Below are 19301 nucleotides of genomic sequence, written 5' to 3' on the forward strand. Positions count from 1 at the left end.
AGTAAATATGACTTTTTCAACAGTAGGTGCGGCATTTTTGGCTAATGAGTCAGAGAAATAAGTAGATTCAGTAACTCTCCACTGAGTTTCAAAAATATTGATGGTTGTTTTTAAGAGTTTTTTAGGGTTTTTTCTCACATATTTGTCGGTCACGGTCTGCCTTACGGTGTTTGCACTAATCCACATTCAAAATTGAACTTTAAAATATTACAGTTTGTGTGTGGGAGCTTTATATCTTTAAAAGCTTCGTAACCGACTTCTCCTGTCTGAGTCCGGTGCTTTAGTTTCTCCCGTCGTTCTAAAAACATGCACAATAGGCTCCAGCTCCCTCTACATTCAGGATTGACTTAGGTTCATGTTTTTGTCGTCCTCACTGACCCGATAACGACACAACAAGCTGGTGCCGTCACTCACGTCCAGTATAAATATACGTTTTTGTTTGGGATTTATACAGAAGCCTCTCTTTGGTGTCTCGTTTTCTGAGACCAGTGTGGAACAACTCTGAGCTGCGTCATGTTGGGCTTGTCCACCGAGGTCCTGGATCGGTGCTGGTTCTGCGTCCAGGATGTCAAAATGAGGGCGTTTCTTTGGCCGTTTATTCCCACCTTCCCCTAGTTCCTTTGCCATGTCTTTTTAAAGTTTATCCGTTCGTTGAGGAGCTGCCCTTGTACCGTTGGATCTCCTCAAAGACCTCGTCCTTCTAGTTCTCGTTGACGTAAAGAAACACCGACCACTGCGTTGGCGTCTCCGTTTGTCTCTTAGCTGAAGTCAGCCCTCACTGAAGCTTCAGATGTTTCAAAATGCCAGGTGTCGTGTTGTTTTCTTGACGTCCAGCTGACCAAGAGTGTACCAGCACTTCGTCAGTGGGAAACTGAAGAACTGAAGCTGGAACCGGCTAACTGTGGGAACAAGCTGCTCGTCGTTTTACATTCGGCCGTCGAGTTAAGCTTCTCACCAGTGGAATTCTAGAATTCAGAAGTAAATGAGGAGCTATATTTGTTTCTTATAGTAGGAGCTGCCTAAAGTATCTCCCTGTCATGGTGCTGTCTGTTGAAAATATAGGCTTTAAACAGTAAAAAAAAGTGTTGTCATTAATCATCAAGCAGCAGCGTTATGTTGTAGGAAAAGTTGCTGAGGGAACGTTCTTCTTTTCTTTCATGGAGTGAGTTTACAAGCGCTCGAGTTTCCCGGTTATTATCGGGTAAGTTGTCCCATGATAAAAGCCTGAAAAGGTAAATGCCATTTCTTGCGCACGCGCCGTTAATCGTAAACAAAGATGGCGGAGAGTCCGAAGAGTTTCTGAAGTCGAGAGGAGACTGAGTTTTTTTATCTCAACCATGAAAGACCTGAAAGTGGCGAATATTTAAGATGGAAAGAAACTGTGGGCGACTGTTTCAAGGCGGCTGGTTTTCCACGACGCAGAGCTGGATAAAGTCCTCCGTCCACTATCGGTTAACTTCATCAGCTCCACCCACTCCCTCCAAAGACGGCTCCAGGATGGGTGATGAATTATCCACAACCTGCTGTCGCTCAGGATGTAGTGGATGAATAAAAACATAGTGTAAGCGTGGATATATATTAAGTACAAAAAGCCGGGATTCCTTATTTGATCACGTAAACAGGGGATTTGAGTTTCCTGATTTCTCAGTGACATAAACACCTGGGGCCTTTCCGAAACCGCTCCCTCCTCCCTCACCCTACCCCCCAACACTCAGTTTGTGCATGAGTTCTGTCCGAAACGGAGCACTCAGTGAGGGGACGTGGGTGAAAAGCTCCTTCCCCTCACTGTGTTACACCGGAGAGCAGCCCCACAAGCAACACGCACCAACCTCGGTTCCATGTTTATTTAGGAGCACCTTTTATCGTCATATAGACATTTAAGCTACAATGTATAATGTAAATACAACATATTCAAATCTTCATTGCTTTGTTGTATGGAGCATATTTTTTTAATGATCAGCTGAACTTGTGATTTTTGCAACATTATGGGCTGTGCAGTTTGTGGGGGCGAGGGAGAGTGCGTCTGAAAGTCACAGCCCTGAAGGTGCCCTCACTGAGGCCTGAGTGGAAGGGTGTAAGGGGAAGGGAGGAGGGAATGGTTTCGGAAAGGCCTCATATCCCCAAAACTGGCATAACGGGAATATGGCAAATAACCGGGAAAATCGAGCCCTGGTAAACACACTTGGTGGTGCTTTAAGCTCGGCTCAACAAAGCAGTTCAGTTTCGATGGAACAGCGGTCGTGGTCTGGTCCTCGCTCGCTTTAGGAACACGGACAGACCTGCTCTTGGAGGTTTCTGTTCTCTCTGTGAAGTGTCCCTTTGGCAGAGTCTGCGCTTCACCCAAGAGCAAAAAGTCGTCATCAGTAAAACCCCTCCTTGATGTCAGCCTGATACCCTCCTCGTTTCCCTGACCCTCCTCAGTAAATGCTCTCCTTGACGTTCTCCTCGTTCCCAGACCCTCCTCAGTAAATGCTCTCCTTGACGTTCTCCTCGTTCCCAGACCCTCCTCAGTAAATGCTCTCCTTGACGTTCTCCTCGTTCCCAGACCCTCCTCAGCAGACGCTCTCCTTGACGCTCTCCTCGTTCCCAGACCCTCCTCAGTAGACGCCCTCCTTGACGCTCTCCTCGTTCCCAGACCCTCCTCAGTAGACGCTCTCCTTGACGCTCTCCTCGTTTCCAGACCCTCCTCAGTAGACGCTCTCCTTGACGCTCTCCTCGTTTCCCAGACCCTCCTCAGTAGACGCTCTCCTTGACGCTCTCCTCGTTTCCCAGACCCTCCTCAGTAGACGCTCTCCTTGACGCTCTCCTCGTTCCCAAACCCTCCTCAGTAGACGCTCTCCTTGACGGTGTGGCTGGACAGCGTGTGGTTGCTGGAGATGGAGATGGAGTGGCGGGTGAGGGGGCGGGGCTTCCTGCGGGGCGGGTGGCGGCAGCAGACGTAGCGCAGCGTGGACAGGAAGATCTGCCTGTAGGTGGCCGACACCAGGTTGTAGAGGATGGGGTTGATGGCGGAGCTGACGTAGAAGAGCACGTTGGTCAGCATGTAGAAGTAATGGTAGAAGTCGTACAGGTTACTGCGGGGACACAAAGACAAACGGGTTAGAAATCAGGAAACGTTTCAGACCTGGGGGAAATGTGGTCAAGTGTTATAGTGTCTTACAGCAGACATCATCTATTCCACACAAGCAACATTATTCAACACTTCAAACATTTCAAGAGGCAATATTGATCTAAAATGACTTGAAAATAGAAGCATCCATTTCTGGTCCACAGCCCCGAAGGTGGAAATGTCTTAGCATTTAGCCTCTCCTCTTCTCCTCTATGGGGTCAGACGGGGGTGAAGTTAGAAGTGACCAAGCTCTTTTACGTTTTCCATATTTAAAGACGGTTATGTGGGCCTTTACACGATCCAAGTCTAGTCACACAAAAATAAACATGTCGATTTTCTAAGCGGATAAAAAGGGGAGCTATATTGTATGGCGTAATAAAACCTTAGGAGCACTTCAACAGCCATGCAGTAATCTCTTCACTTTGGTGCCATGCCATTAGTCCGACAACCCAATAGCCATTATTCCGAAAATGTCCCATTGAGCAGAGGTGCCATAAATCCGAAATCTCTAACCCAATTGTGTTGTGGATTAGAGAGCCATGAAGCTATGCCTGATTTTTTTTTTTCTTTTTGTAGGGTAAAATATTTTTTGCCCATAAAAGTATGTTGTAAAAGTCATCATTAGTGCCGAAAATTAGCCTGATGTGTGATGTTTGTGCCAAATTATGATTTGTTGATGTTGTGTATGGTCAACCTACCTACCTACCTTTTTAGTCCAATAGTGACCCCTAAAATACCCATTTCGTCTTTTTGTATTTTGACTAAAAAGGTTCAAACTGACTTCCGGTTATGGCCACCTAGTTGGAAGCCACGTTTTCGTAAGCTCCGCTGCTTTTTGCGAATCCTGACTTAAAAGACTCTGCTTTTTCCTCAAAGCTTTACGCAATTTTGCTCTGGAGACGAAAGGAAAAGAAGAAATGCCTAAGAAACCAAGGGGGTCCCCGAAAGATGAGAAAATGTCCGAAGGCATCGATGCTAGCATGCTACAGGATGGGAATGACGAGGAGAGTACCGACACAACTTCTGAATTCACCACAGGAGAAATCTTGAAAGCCATTCACGAATTAAAGGCTGAATTCTCTGGGAAACTTGTTGAAATGCTCTCTACAATGCAAGAGATAAAACACGATGTACAAAGTTGTGTTAGCAGAGTGACGCATGCAGAAACTCGTATATCTGACGCTGAAGATATTGTGGCCAATTTACAAGCTACAGTGAGCAAACTGGAGAAAGAGGTGAAGATGCTGTGTGCCAAAGTTGATAGCCAAGAAAATAGGAGCCGCAGGTCAAACCTTAGATTGGTGAATCTGCCAGAGGGCGCCGAAACCGCTGATGCGTGCGCTTTCATGGAGAGTTGGCTTCCCGAGGCTCTGGATTTGGATACGCGTCGGGCACCGCTGGTTATTGAGAGATGCCACCGTCTTCCCCCATCAAAAAACCCGAACCAAAGCAACGCGCCGAGAGCTCTCATCATGAAGTTTCTTAACTTCCGAGACAAGGTTTTAATCCAGAATGCTGCTCGGCGCAAAGGAAAGGTTTTCTACAAGAACCAACAGGTGATGTTTTTCCCGGACTTGTCGGCGGAGGTCCACAAAAAGCAAAAAAGTTTCCAATCGATCAAGCAGAAGCTTCGCCAGAAAGGGATTCGGTACGGAATGCTCTACCCTGCACGTCTGATGGTGACCCACGAAGAGCGCAGGTACACTTTCGACACCCCCGCGGAGGCTGAGCGCTTTATGGACACTCTGGACGTGGACTTGCCTTAAGTCTTGTACTCTAGCTGAACGTTGATCTCTGAAAATTTGTGTGAGTAATCTGCTTTACATAATGGTCAATGGAATTGTTGCCTGCATAGGTTCGATTTCCCCTCTTCTTTCTTTTCCTTTACATACTACTTTGTAACGTTAAAATGTAGTAACAAGCACTGCAGAGTTCTACGCTGTTTTCAACACGGCAGCGAGCACTAGTGTAGTACCAGACATAGCGCGGAGGGCTAATCGAGAGGGAGGGAAGCTTCGCATGGAAGCTGCGGGATGTTCAGGGGTTGGATGTTTTTTGTTTAAGGTTCAAGTTTGGGTTTCAAAGGTGTATTTAAAGGGTGTTTTTTTGTTTTTGTTTTTATTTTTTGAGTTACTCACTCCTTCTTTTTCTTTTGTCACTCCATATTGTACGGAAAGTCCGGGCATACGGCTATGACTCAGGTTATGGACATTAAGATATTATCCTGGAACTGCAGGGGTCTAAATAAAGTGACTAAAGTTAAGCAAGTGTTGAATAGGTTGAAACGTTTGCGTGCAAATATAATATTTTTACAAGAAACCCACCTTCTTTCCACTAATGTCTCTGTAGTTAGTAAAAGATGGCCAGGTTCTGTTTTTTCTGCTTCTTTTAGCTCCCATGCAAGAGGTACAATGATCCTAATTCATAAAAACATTCCATTGGAAATTACTAATACAATATGTGATCCTGCAGGTAGATATTTAATTGTGCAAGGGACTCTTTTGTCCTCCAAATTAAATTTAGTTAATGTCTATGGCCCTAATGAAGATTCCCCTAATTTTTTTAAAGACCTATTTCTAAAACTCTCATCACTAGATGGCCAGAATATAATTGGGGGCGATTTCAATGTTGTTTTAGACCATATTAAGGATAGGTCGTCCAATTCAACTGCCTCTCATCTTCAAGCAAGGAAGTGCATTACATACTTTATGTCAGATTTAAACTTGGTGGAGGTCTGGAGGGAGCTGAATCCGAATGACATTTCTTACTCTTGTTATTCGGCCACACATAAGACGTATTCTAGGATAGACTACTTTTTGATATCCGCTTCATTGAGACATAAAATTCAGTACTGTGGTTATGAAAGTATTCTAATCTCGGATCATGCTCCCGTTTGCCTAATTTACCATGACTCAGACTTGACTCTAAGCAGACCGCGCTGGCGTTTCTCTATTAAATGGCTGCAAAATTCTACATTTGTAGATTTTATAAACACTCAAATTGATCTTTATTTTGAAACAAACTCTTCAGAAACTTCAGCTGCTATAAGATGGGAAGCTTTTAAGGCTTTTTTAAGAGGCCAAATATTAAGCTTCACCACCACCAAATCCAGGATGTTGCGGCAATCTCTTGAACAATTGGAAACCAAGATTAGCACTTTGGAAAAGAAAGTTTATGTGGAAAAAAGCATGCAGTGCGAACAGGAACTGTTACTCTGTAAGGCTCAATATAATGAAATAACAGCAGGGAAGGCGGCTGAAAGCTTGAAGAAGGTACATCAATCATTTTATGACCAAGGGGAGAAGTCTGGGAGGTTACTAGCTTGGCGCCTGAAGCAACTCCAAACAGAAAGGACAATTAATTCCATAAAAAACATTAAAGGTGAATTGGTAGTAGATCCTCAGGGAATAAACAACACTTTTCGTGAATTCTACCAAACGCTCTATAGTTCAGAGTGTCCAAATTCTGATCATTCACAAAAGATGTTTTTGAATAATCTCAATATTCCATTGATTCCCGAGGAACTCAAGATTAAACTTAATGCCAATATAACAATGAAGGACATTTTGGAAGCAATAGACTCAATGAAATTGGGAAAAGCCCCGGGCCCAGACGGCTTGCCAATAGATTTCTACAAAAAATTTAAATTCAAAATTTTAAAGCCACTATTGGAAATGTATATTGAATCATTTAAAGAAAGCACACTGCCACCCAGTTTGAGGGCCGCATCGATAACATTGATACCTAAACCTGGCAAAGCTAGGGATGTGTGCCAGTCGTATCGACCAATCTCCCTTTTAAATGCAGACACAAAGATTCTTTGTAAAATATTAGCTCATAGGTTGGAGGAATGCCTCCCCTCAATAATGAATACTGATCAAAACGGTTTTATTAAAGGTAGGCAAGGATTCCATAATGTTAGAAGACTAATTAACATATTATATGAAAAACGAAATGCCCCCGATTCTGCAATACTATCACTAGATGCAGAGAAGGCCTTCGATCGGGTCGAGTGGCCATATCTGTTTGAAATTTTGTCTCGATTTGGTTGTGGTGAAACCTTCTGTGCTTGGGTAAAGCTACTCTACTCACAACCAACAGCTGAGATTCTTACAAATAATATTATTTCTAGCCCCTTTAATATATCCCGTGGGACGCGCCAGGGATGTCCTCTTTCGCCCCTTCTTTTCACAATGGCTTTAGAACCATTTGCTATTGCTGTTCGAGGACATACGGACATTAATGGTATTACAGTGGGTAAAATAGAAAATAAAATTGCACTTTACGCTGACGATGTCATTCTATTTTTAACCAAACTGAATCATTCCCTACCGGCAGTTCAAGATATTATTAAAGTATTTGGAGGTTTTTCTGGATACAAAATTAATAACTCTAAGTCTTGCTTGATGCTTCTTAATGAATTAGAGAAAACAGCATCCTCGGACACACTTTCAGCATTTAAACTCACAAATTCTGTAACTTATCTAGGAATTCAAATTGTGCCAGATGTTAATAAAATAAGCGAAGTTAACTATGACCCAATCATCCAAAATATTACCGAGTCTATAGATAGATGGTCAAATCTACCTATATCTATAATTGGCCGTATTAACATTGTGAAGATGAATATACTTCCTAAACTTCTCTATTTATTTCAAAATATCCCATTACCGGTTCCACTAGGTCTTTTTTCCAAATTAAAGTCAATAATTACAAAATTTCTTTGGAATAATAGGCGTCACAGACTTCGATTAGCACTGCTCTACTTGCCCTTTGACCGGGGTGGGCTCAAAGTTCCGAACTTTGAGTGGTACTATTGGGCAGCGCAATTGAGAATGATGATGTTTTACTTTTCTGAACAACCACCAACTTGGGTCGAGATAGAATCTTCCTTATTTCACATTGAGCTGCCCTTGAGTATGTTTCTGTACTCTGCACCAATTAAAGAGCTTAGGAAGAGAAATCAAAATCCTATTGTAGGTAATATGATCAACATTTGGTATAAGACTCATACAGTACTGGGACAAAAAAATTATTTTTCTCGTTATAATCCTATCTGGGGTAATAATAAGTTCAAACCTGGTTTATCTGATCCGGGATTTCATATGTGGGCAAAAAGGGGGCTTGGAAAACTTGAAGACCTATACCATGATGGTGTAATGATGTCTTTTGAGCAGATAAAAACTACATTTAATATCCCCAATTCTAACTTTTTCAAATATTTACAGGTGAGAAACTTGATTTCAACCTCACAAAATAACAAGTTAACTTTGCCTCCCCTTTCAATTCTTGAAGAAGCTGTTTTTGAATAAGACATGTTTCTTACTTGTACAATTTGTTCATTATTTCATCTACAGAATCCTCAGCTAACAGACTAAATGCTTGGAAAGAGGATCTTAGGGAGGACATTTCTTTGGACGAATGGGAAGCACTGTGTTTAAAAGCCCATACTCAGACTGTAAATACAAGATTACAACTTTTACAGGTCAACTGGATAATGCGTACATATATATCTCCTGTCAAACTACATTCATTTGATAATAATATCCCAGATACATGTGTAAAGTGCAATAATGCAAAAGGTACCCTGTATCACTGCATGTGGGAATGTGAGAAATTACAGGAATTCTGGGGGAGCATTGGACAGGCTATTAATACTATGCTAAACATTACAATACAAAGAAATCCCAAACTGTTCATATTAGGAATTTATCCAACAGATATTTTTATACCCAAAAATTATAAAACTCTTATTAATTTTGGTCTACTTCACGCTAAACGTTTAATAGCACTTTTCTGGGAAAAAATGGAATGTCCAAAAGAAGGGCATTGGGTACGAGAAATGGCATCAGCTCTAGCATTAGAAAAAATAACCTATATTTTGAAAGGTAAAGGGGATTCATTTGATCAGATTTGGCAACCCTTTATTACTTATTTGGAAAGGGTGGATCTGTCACATATCTTGATGGAAAGTGGAGATTTGTAACTTCATAAGCATTGCATAGCATTTGGAGTTTTGGAGTGATTTTATTTTATTTATTTCATTAATTATTTTTCTCATAATTTTTACTACTGCACCTTTGGGGGGGGGGTTGGTTTGTTGTGGTATGCTTGGGTCGGGCTGCCACTGTTTTGTATGCTTCCATACACTTATATTTTATTATTATTATCATAAATACTCTGATACATTTTGTACTTCTGTCAAAGCCTGTAAAACAATTCCTGCTTTTTGAGAAAATTCAATAAAAATATTGTTGAAAAAAAAAAAAAAAAAAAAGGTTCAAACTTCGGTATAGTCCTAATAAAATTAGGTTCAGGCAAGAGTCCTCTGACCTTAAAGGAACAGGCCACTGTTTTTCCATACGTTCCATGTCTGAGCTTAGACGAGTTGATACGTACCTGTCTGGTCTTTGTGCGTGCGCTCAGTCGCGCAAAACGACCAAAGATGTTAGCATTAGCACTCTTCTAATTCCTACAGCTCCAAATGGGGGTGAAGTTAGAAGCGACCACGCTCTTCCACGGGCACAAAGACAGGGACGTATCAAGGTAAGAACATATCTCAGCGTGGAAAAACGGTGGCCTGTTCCGTTAGGGTTAGGGCCAGTGGTTGTATATTATTTTTATTTTATTCTATTTCTTTATTTGAGCATACATTTTGCTCAAAAGGAGTAGGCTGAAGGAAGAAGCTTATGAGCCCAACTCAAAATGATAAAACATTTCATTTCACAATAGTACAATCCATGTAAACAAAACAACAACATGGAACAATAGCAAAACAAGATGAAGAAATGCTCATTAACACAGACCAAACAGACCATTCATATATTTCTTTCCCATGTTTACCAATGTCAAATATCACCCGTGCTCACTTGTTTTTATGACATAAGGGCACATTAATACACATATTATACTCCGTGTTCTTGTTGCTCCAGTTGTCATTACCATCAGGGTCGGACTGGCCATATGTCCATTCTGGAAGAGCACAGAAGGGCCACTGGCTCTAGGGCCACCGGTCCCGCCTCAACCGAGCTTTACCCAAATCTAAAAGCTAAAGATGAAAAGAAAACAAAAATGTGCCAGAAAAGCAACAACAACGTGACAAAAAATGTGATGAAAAGTCAACAAAAGCACAACAACAAAGCAATGAAAAAAGCAACAAAAAGGCCACAAAAAAGTAATTAAAAAACAACAAAAATATGACAAAAAATGCGACGACTTGACAAAAAGTTACAATCACTTTTGCAGGTCTCAGCTTTCAAATGAGGTGTTACACTGTTGCTCTCCAGTCGAGAAACTTTTAGATTTGGGTAAAGCCAAACTGGCGAAACTTCGCTCCGTTAAGGCGGGTGGTAAGTGCACATTTACGCTAATTTAGGCCAGGCTGGTCAGAGTCCAGGGCTGTTTTTCAGTCCCAGTCCGCCCCTGATTACCATGCTCAACACAATATTAATCTATGTCTATCTACATTTTTATTGTATTATTATTATTCATATATATTTTATTATGTACAGTGTATGATGTAACCCCTACGTCGAGTGGTGCGTTAAAAAGCCGGGTGTAGAGCGGGCCAGTTGAGACGACCATCAACAAACCTGCCCCCAGCTGCCCTAACAGCTGATTTTGTAGATGATGTTCCTATGCTGTAAAGTGCATTAAAAGATGAGGTTTATGAGCCCGTTATTTTGTTTTGAGCAATAGAAATGACAACCGTTCCAGGCAGTTCCAAACACTCTGCCTTAATGAATCAAATGTAATTTGATTCTATTGCTCCCTCTAGTGGCAACTCATTTCTTCTTATCTCTACTTTACAAAAGTCTTTTGTTTGTATTTATATTTGAGCAGGTTGATGTTTGGACATTGTTTCATTTCCATCTCCAAATTATTCCACAATTGCACACCTTTAATTGTAGGGATGAAGCTTTTCAAAGTTGAGCTATGTTTCTGAATCCTAAAGTTTAATTCATCACGTTATTCATAAGAAACAGTATAAGACTCTCTAATCCACAACACAACTGGGTTAGGGAGAGTTTGGAGTAATGGCACCTCTGCTCAATGATAAATGTTCAGAATATTGAGACATTGGACTAATGGCATGGCACCGCCTCAGTCGCCTCTTTATTTTTATAAGCGACTCCCTCAGGCCATTGGCTGCAAGATACCAGCCTCGTCTGGATCAAGGCTGCTGTTGCACCAGGCGGAAGATTCAATTGTGTTTCATGGAATAAATGAAAACTATCTTCAACTTTTAATGGTTCTGGATAAGCAAAAAATGTAGTAAAGGTTTAGGAAAAGTATCAGGCATTGGGGCCAAATCCCGGTTTGGAAACAAAGGAAATGCACCGGCTCTAAACTGCAGTCCACAGAAAGTAAGAACTGCAGACTGACACATGACTGGACCCAGCGCTGCGTCCCGATGAGACAGGTGTAGTGCCCACCTCTGACGCTTTATTGTACTGCAGTCTGACACGGAAAAAAACTCTCTGTTGGAAAATCAAACCAATTGCAGTTTGAGTTTTTTCACTCATCAGAATGTTTCATTTGAAAATGAATCTATGTCTGACAGACTCTGGCTCTGGCGTGACAGTCTGTTCCGATCGTTGGCAGCGCTTTTATAATGAGAAACGTGGAAGTGCGAAGACTTTAATCAGTGTTTCCCAAATGACAGCGACATGGACCAGGGACATGGACCAGGCACCTGTCAGCACCGCGGAGCCACACGCCAAAAACACTTCCACATCGAGTCAAAGGAAAACACGATAAAAGAGTGAAAGTGTGCTCAGTAATGGAGGCAGATGAAGCACAAACCGATCTGTCTTTCACTGCTCTGGACGCCTGGAAATATAACTTTAGTTAAAGCCAGTGATAGATCCTGAGAACCACCTGAAGACGCTTTTGAACTAGGCAAAACTAAAAAAAAATAGTTTTCAGGTTTTGGGCCAAATTGGTCTCTGAACATACAAGCTTTCACACGGAAACAGAAAATATGCCTAATCTTCACAATAACATGTTTAAATATTGCGCTGATTCAATGTTCCCCCATAGACTTATATGGGACAATGCAATTGTCTCAAAACACATTTTTCTGTCATTGTGGCGACACTATGTCCACGTCAGTAGGACCTAAAGACTTCAAATTTTCCAGCCTTGGACTGAACAATACTTGGAAGATTTTTTCAGAGGGATTTTTTATTTTCTAATCCTTAGCCCCATTTATTGAGTTTTGAATGTCAAAAATGAGGCGAAAATTTGATTTTTACTAATTTTCCCCCTAAAAAAACAGCTTATTTTAAAACTAAACAAGATATCCTAAATCTCCTCTGAAAAAGTCATGGTAACTCATTTATCAATAAAATGAAACCATAAATTTGAATGTAGCTCTATCCATTTTTCAGATTTCGTCACCGAAAAGATGGGATATTTGGGGCATTTTTTGGCATAAAACACCTTGTTCTTATATGAAAAGATAAAATGACAGAAAACTTGCAATGTATTTTTTTCTCATATGTATGCCAGTGATCGACAGCAAAAGTTTCAAATTGATGTCTGTAAATTTAATTTTTTTCCCTATTCACCTGCAGTGTCTCGCCTTAAAGGAATAGGCCACCGTTTTTACATACTGAGATGTTCTTACCTTAACAGGTCAAGATCTTCACTTTACTGCGCAGTAATCTTCACTTTACTGTGCGGATGCCAAACTACTCCTGGTATTATTACGCCTTACAATATAGTTCCCCCTTTTATCCGCTTAGAAAATCCACATTGTTTAATTTTGTGTAATTATACTTTGTAGTGTAACACTTCACGTAACCATATTTAAATAGGGAAAACGTGGAAGAGCTTGGCTAAATGCTAACGCCGTCTGCGCTGTGTTTACGTGATTGAAGGCACGGAGGAAGACCAGACAGGTCCTAAAGAACTCGTCAAAGCTAAGGTAAGAACATATCTCAGTATGTAAAAATGGTGGCCTATTCCTTTAAAGGACGTGATGTTAAACTGTGTCTCGTCTTGAAGGAGTCCTGTCCTCGCCGGAGTCTTGTCCTCGCCGGAGTCTTGTCCTCGCCGGAGTCTTGTCCTCCTCGTGTCACGGAGCGCGGTTTGATCCACTTTGACAAGAGCAAAGACCAACTCCGGGCCGAGCATCGATCCAGTGTGATTCACCCGCGCTCAGATCTAAAGGCCGAGGGTCGGGTCACGCGGCGAAACTGGGCCTCTGCGTTCAGAAAACACTCACTTTGAATCTCAAGTTTATTGTTTAGAGTTAAGTGAGATGTTTATTCTCTGGCGTTTAGTGGCGTCGAGTCTGAGATTTTTCCAGGAAGTGACTCCAACATGGCTGTGTCGCTCCCTGGTCTTTCTCACGCCTACTCATTCAAAACTACTGACATGTTTGGTATCCACGTGTAGCAGGAAAGGCTGTGACCGAGATGACACTGTAATACAAATATGGTCATTTCCTTTGTGGGAGACAGCAGCGGCTACAGACGGGAGAAATATACACAGGGCGCATGTGCAGAGAAAGAGACTAAACTTTAACAACATCTGCACTTTAGGATTTCGCAGGCATTTTTTGTGATTGTTGTGGGGTAAAATGCCTAGATTTTTACATATAAATTAAACTTTCCTTTATTTTACACCTGTTTTAACCAAAGAGACTCTGGGGCATGAGGAAAGACTTAAAATATCTGTTTAAATAGTCAAATCATCTACAAAAAACAGAACGTTGTGTGCGGGTTCAACTTTTTTTTGCAGGAATACCAGGGTACCATATAAAACAAGCATTTCTAATACTGTCAGACAGGGAATCCTCACGGTAGTGATACCGTAGCATTTGATACCATGGTTTACCTTTAAATCGGCTAGCATCCCATCTTTAGGTGCAACATTTGTATACTTTCTTTTTTTATATTCCTTTAAATGTTTATCCCATGGGTGGCTTTGGTCCCTGCTCTATCTGACACTGTGACTCCATCTTATCCCCTCTCGTCTCCTCCGCTCAGCTGTGGAAAGTGGGCGGAGCTAACCGCTCCGACTCCACCCAAATCTGATGAAATAGAGCCATGAATGAGAATCCGAGGAGAACAGACCAAAGGACCAATGTCTGTTTATGTCACACATCGACATTGAGCTTCGGTTCTGGTTCAACAGAACTGTGACTCCTAAAGTTAAAAAGCACCAGCCCCTCACACTAACGTCACCGGATCACGGGGGAAAGAAGTGTCTACACGCACACGCAGCGTTTATCTGTCAGATGAAGCCTATATTGCCAAATAAAGATCCAGTAGCAGAGAAAAGCAAGAGCAGGAGAGCGAGAGGAGGCGGAGCAGATGTGAAAGTCCTTCAGTCTGAGGCGCTGGGCATATAACAAGTCAAATATATTTTACTGATCAGAAACTCACTTTAGCTGCGCATAAGTTGCGGAGTATAGGAGTTACTCTGAGACTAAACTATAATAAAAAAAATAATTAAATGAAATTAAAGACTAAATTAATCCATCAAAGAGAAACCGAAAACTTTTCTCCGTGATTTTTACAGTTTGTTATGTCAACAGAGTCTCTGAGTCAGTGTTTAAGCTGCTCAAGTCGTTAGCATGCTACCGGTTAGCAACTTTCATCAATCAACTGTCAGTGGCTTCGACCCGATAAACACATGTGTGGCTCACATCTATGAACACTCAGGAAATACTACAGTAACAGCTCTGACCTCTGACCTCTGTCACATGTTGTATCCAAGGCTAGATGTTTGTGGTTTTCTTCATGAGCAGTGATTACGAGTACATTAAATGCCAGTTGTCTTTCTTTTTCATCCTGAGTAGAGATATTGTTACATGTTGTAGTACTGCATAATTCTACTTTGGTATTCAAAATGCATACAAAACAACAAAGGTCACATGACTGAAAGGCATGTATAGGCCAGTGTAACGCCTCGTTTGAAAGACCTACAAAACTCATCTAAGCTTCTTCCTTGTTTTTGTTGTCGGGTTTTAGTTGGGTGTTTATTTAGGTTTTTTCTTTAGTGTAATGTCTCGTCTGATTCTGATTTCATTTGGTCCTGTTGAAGTCGATTGTAGTGATCTTGATCCTGGTGTTACTGACAGACTGACTTCTCCAGGTGTTTCAGCAGCTCATATTCCAGTCTCCTCTCAGGCAGAACCAAGCACAGCTTTTCCTCCTCCGAATGTGGAGTGAGTGAATAATGAGAAACCTGTTTCGTGAGAGCCGTTCTGCCAAACATTTAGACTTTTCCACATGACAGAATGAGTCGTTCCAAAGGGCTGAGTTCAAGGAGATTTGAAAAGTGAAATCGTCGCCAAGAACTAAATCTGTCCGATCTTAATCTCTGAAGTCACGGCTCAGTCCAAACCGACGGCGCGTCAAAGCTGCTGCACGGGAATTAAAACGAGGAGCCCCCCCACCCCCCCACCATTTGGATGCTACACATGCTAGGAAAGATAAGAATGACTTTGGAATTGAACATTTTAGTCTAATGGCTTCCTCTTCCATTGTTTGTAATGAACATATCAGGTGGTTCCGCTGCACGCTGATGAAAAGGTTCACCTTGGTTTAAATGTGTGGTTTTATTTTGTGACATATTAGTTTTGCTCAGAAAGATTTTGGATCTGGCTTAGTTTTGGGTTCAAAGTAGGGATGGGATTTACGGCTCTTTTCTGAGAGCCGTTCATAAGACTGGCTCTTTTTTTATATAAATCTTTAATAACTCCAGACAGAAAACTCACTCTAACATGCCATCGATAAAAGGCACTTTTTTCATTCATATCGTTTAAAATGACTAAAAGGGACTGATATTTAGGCTTTGACTGTCTGAAAGATCAAACCTTTAGCTTTGACTTTAGAGCAGAAAGCTCTCACTTGTGTGGCTCTGCTGTAGGGCTGATTCTTGTGTTCTTCTTCGGGGGAGTTCTGGGGAAAAAGATCCATCTCTTTTCACAATCGAGATCTGGGTCGAAGCGTTCACCTTAAAGGAACTAGATAAGTGTAAATGTAAAAAATATGGATTTTCCTCCCCCTACTTGCTCCAGACATGTCCGAATGTGTCGAATGAGCCCAGACCAGTTCAACACAACTGTACATCTGTAAAATCCTGTCCTGACTCACCGCTGTAGCAGCGAGTGAGTCTGGTACATATGCAAGCAAACAGGAAGCAGAGTCACCCAATCAGTGAAGGGCATCTGCTGCTGTTGTGGCGTTACAGAGCTGGTGCTACCCCAAGCAAAAATCCACACGAGGGCCCTACAGTACACATCTCATGGCTCTTCGACGAAGAGCGAATCCATTTACGGTAAAAACAGGACCACTGTGCATTAGTGCAGGGCAGAAGGGGAACATAATGACCTCAATTCAGGCCCCGCCCCTCTGTGTGAGAACCACTAACCACTAAGCCACTGTCAGACTGGGATTTAGGACTACTAGTCTATTTCTCAACTTTTTAAAATGTGAAATGGGAAATGAACCCATTCTGTCACTGCTGGTCCCTGACCCACAGTTTGGGAACCGCTGATTTAAAACTGAAATTTGCACCTGACGGTTATTTCTGTCTGACCACTGAGAATTAGCCTGTGAGTTGCCCAATTCGCTTTAGACTGTGCACATTCAGAGAACCAGAGTTACTATATGCAACCGCACTCATGAGATGGATTCAACTCCCCTTTAAGACCATGGCTTTACTCTCCTTCGCCAAACGACTGTCCTGATTCTCCACTAGAGACAATAAGAAGAGTTAAATAAGTGTGTGGCCGATGCCCCGAGTCCGCGTAGAGAAAACATGAGCGCAACGCCCGGGACACGGTGACATGTGCAGGAGGCGAAACGAGCCCCGGGAGACAGACAGCAGAGCGGGGACACGAGCGGAGAAGCTCTCATGCCTTAGAGCTGACAGGGGGAAGGCGGTCGGTCTCTCCTGCTCATCCACTTCAGCAGACTGCTCTGTTTTGTGGTTATATGTGGCAAATATGATGTAATGTACACATGCACGGTAATCCTAACAATAAAAGACGTAGGGTGCACTTAAACTTGTCCATTAACCAAACAAACAGCCGTTATGTGAGCGGTTAAAACAATGGCTGTATTTATAACATGTATCAGTGCCAATCTGTGCTGCATTTACCTCCTGACAAACCAAGAGAGTAACAGCGGGAGACTCGCGCTCTTCCCCGGCCGCCTCTCACTCTCACCGGGTCTCACTTTACGGCAGGGGTCACCAACGTGGTGCCCGCGGGCACCCAGGGGCCCTTTGGGGCATGTCCAGTAGCCCTTGGGACTTTTTCTAAAGTGTAAAACACTTCATTTTCTTGAATCTAATTCTTAAAATTACAGTTATTTCGGTTCTTGTGACTCAGTATGAGTTTAAAATAAAGCTATTTTAATATAATATGGGGTCAATATCCTATAAGTGAACAGTGTACGTTTAAGTCTTTAGGATTTGTTTTTAACTAGTAGCCCTCGAACAACTTAATGCTCTTAAAGTAGCCCTGGTGAACCCTGCTTTACGGGGACGGCCTGTGCTTTTTGATGTACAGAACTACCTCACAAGAATAATTGGTAAGAGTATTTCATTGACAAAAAATCATATTTTACTGACCTTTGATAATACCACCTTCGCTTCAGATTAAACATTTATAATAAATGTAATTATAATACTAACAAAATATTATATCCACAAAATGAAATGGTGTGAAAAAATACCCTCATGGTTCCACTTTAAAGAATCTAGCCTGCTAACTGTACCTGGTTTTGTTTGGCAGCAGCATGAAATAATACAATCTACTATGAGCTCATCGTAGACTTGCTTTATTTCATGCTACCAGCTTAGCCCTGTTGTCAAATCTGTTTGATGCCACTTTTTCTCATTTATCTGTCAGATGAAAGCTGACAGACCCTGGCAAAACCAGGGAACATCAGCAAGACATGAGACTCAGACACAAGTCAGACCCGACACCCGGGCGGGCGGTAGGCGGCCATAGTTTAAATCTCTCGTACGAAGGTTTTTCTGTTTCTGTTCCTTAGTGATGAATTACTTTTGGGATTTTGAGACTTGAGTTTTCTCTTCGTCGTGTCGGGATCAGCCCCAAACAACACAGGTGTGAGCACTATTTCTTCACCATGTTATCAATGATCCGTAACACAAACAATTAGAATCTTGACACACAAGATGGCGCCGTATGGAAGTGTGCGGGAGTGTGACGTCAATGGAAATCTATCTATAGGAAAAACCGGCTCTGGGTGTTTATAGCAATTTTGTGTTAATGTTCGCACAGGATAATGAATCACAAATCTACTCTCTCGTCACCATTCGTAGATTGTTATCGAGGGACTTGGGACTGAACAACACATGACGTAAATAAACAAATCTGATTGCACGGATTCGTTTTGATCTTTCTGATGCCGCCAACGAGGGCGGGGGTTCCAGACTGATCCCCCTCTGTATGAAGAAATATAGAGGGGAATCATTCTGGTCTCACCAGGCTACTAAAATCCTGCACTGTACCATCATGCTCGAGCTTAATATAGAAAAAACCTTAAAGTAACGTCTGTTTTTTACCTGCAGTGTTTCGACTGAAGGCCCACATGTCGGGCAGTGAATGTTACCACACGATATGAATGAACGATGTGGAGCAAGTCACGGCGCTTTTAAATGACAATCAAAGCCTTTATTTAGCATTAAAGACACATCTGTTGTGGAGGCTGAGAACTGGTTTAACGTTTTTCCTGAGGAACCACCGCTCTAAGGTAAAGTACAGTAAGTGCAGTCTGCTGTATCACGGCTCTGCAGCCTCCGAGAGCTCGATCGCTCTGACGATAAGACGGAGACGAGCGAAGGCGATGAAGCCTCTGAGCGCGGAGGATGAGGATCCTGGGATAGAAGCGTGAAAGCTCTCCCTCCGTCAGAGTCTAATCTGACCCGCGGGGACGATAAGAACCTCCTTCATCAGCTCTGAACCAGAGCTCAACAATATCTGGAACTAATCACTGGAACTGACGACCCACTTCTCTAAAAGGACCCACAGAAACGCCTCATGAGAAAACCGCTGCAGGTGAAAACATGGATTTGTCACACAGAGATTTACTTTCTCCTTAACATCTAAGGCCAGTTCTCTTTTCTCCACCTTCCCTTTCGCCCGAGGCCGACAGCGAGGACTGAAAAGACCCACCTAAGAAACAGGACAGAACCCGATTAG

General features: G+C 42.2%; 1 protein-coding gene across 1 annotated transcript in view; it reads right to left on the reverse strand.

Annotated features, from left to right (window-relative positions):
• Nucleotides 1-2824: 2824 nt before the first annotated feature.
• Nucleotides 2825-19301, reverse strand: part of ntsr1 (neurotensin receptor 1 (high affinity)) — a gene marked incomplete at its 3' end in the record, with an annotated part of 84636 nt that continues 68159 nt past the window's right edge. Inside the window, exon 4 of the mRNA XM_079558062.1 lies at nucleotides 2825-3074. Coding sequence (XP_079414188.1) covers nucleotides 2825-3074 — 250 coding nt within the window. The remainder of the gene's footprint in view (nucleotides 3075-19301) is intronic.

Source organism: Gobius niger, assembly GCF_951799975.1.
Source record: "Gobius niger genome assembly, chromosome: 6".
NCBI classification, from domain to species: Eukaryota; Metazoa; Chordata; class Actinopteri; order Gobiiformes; family Gobiidae; genus Gobius; species Gobius niger.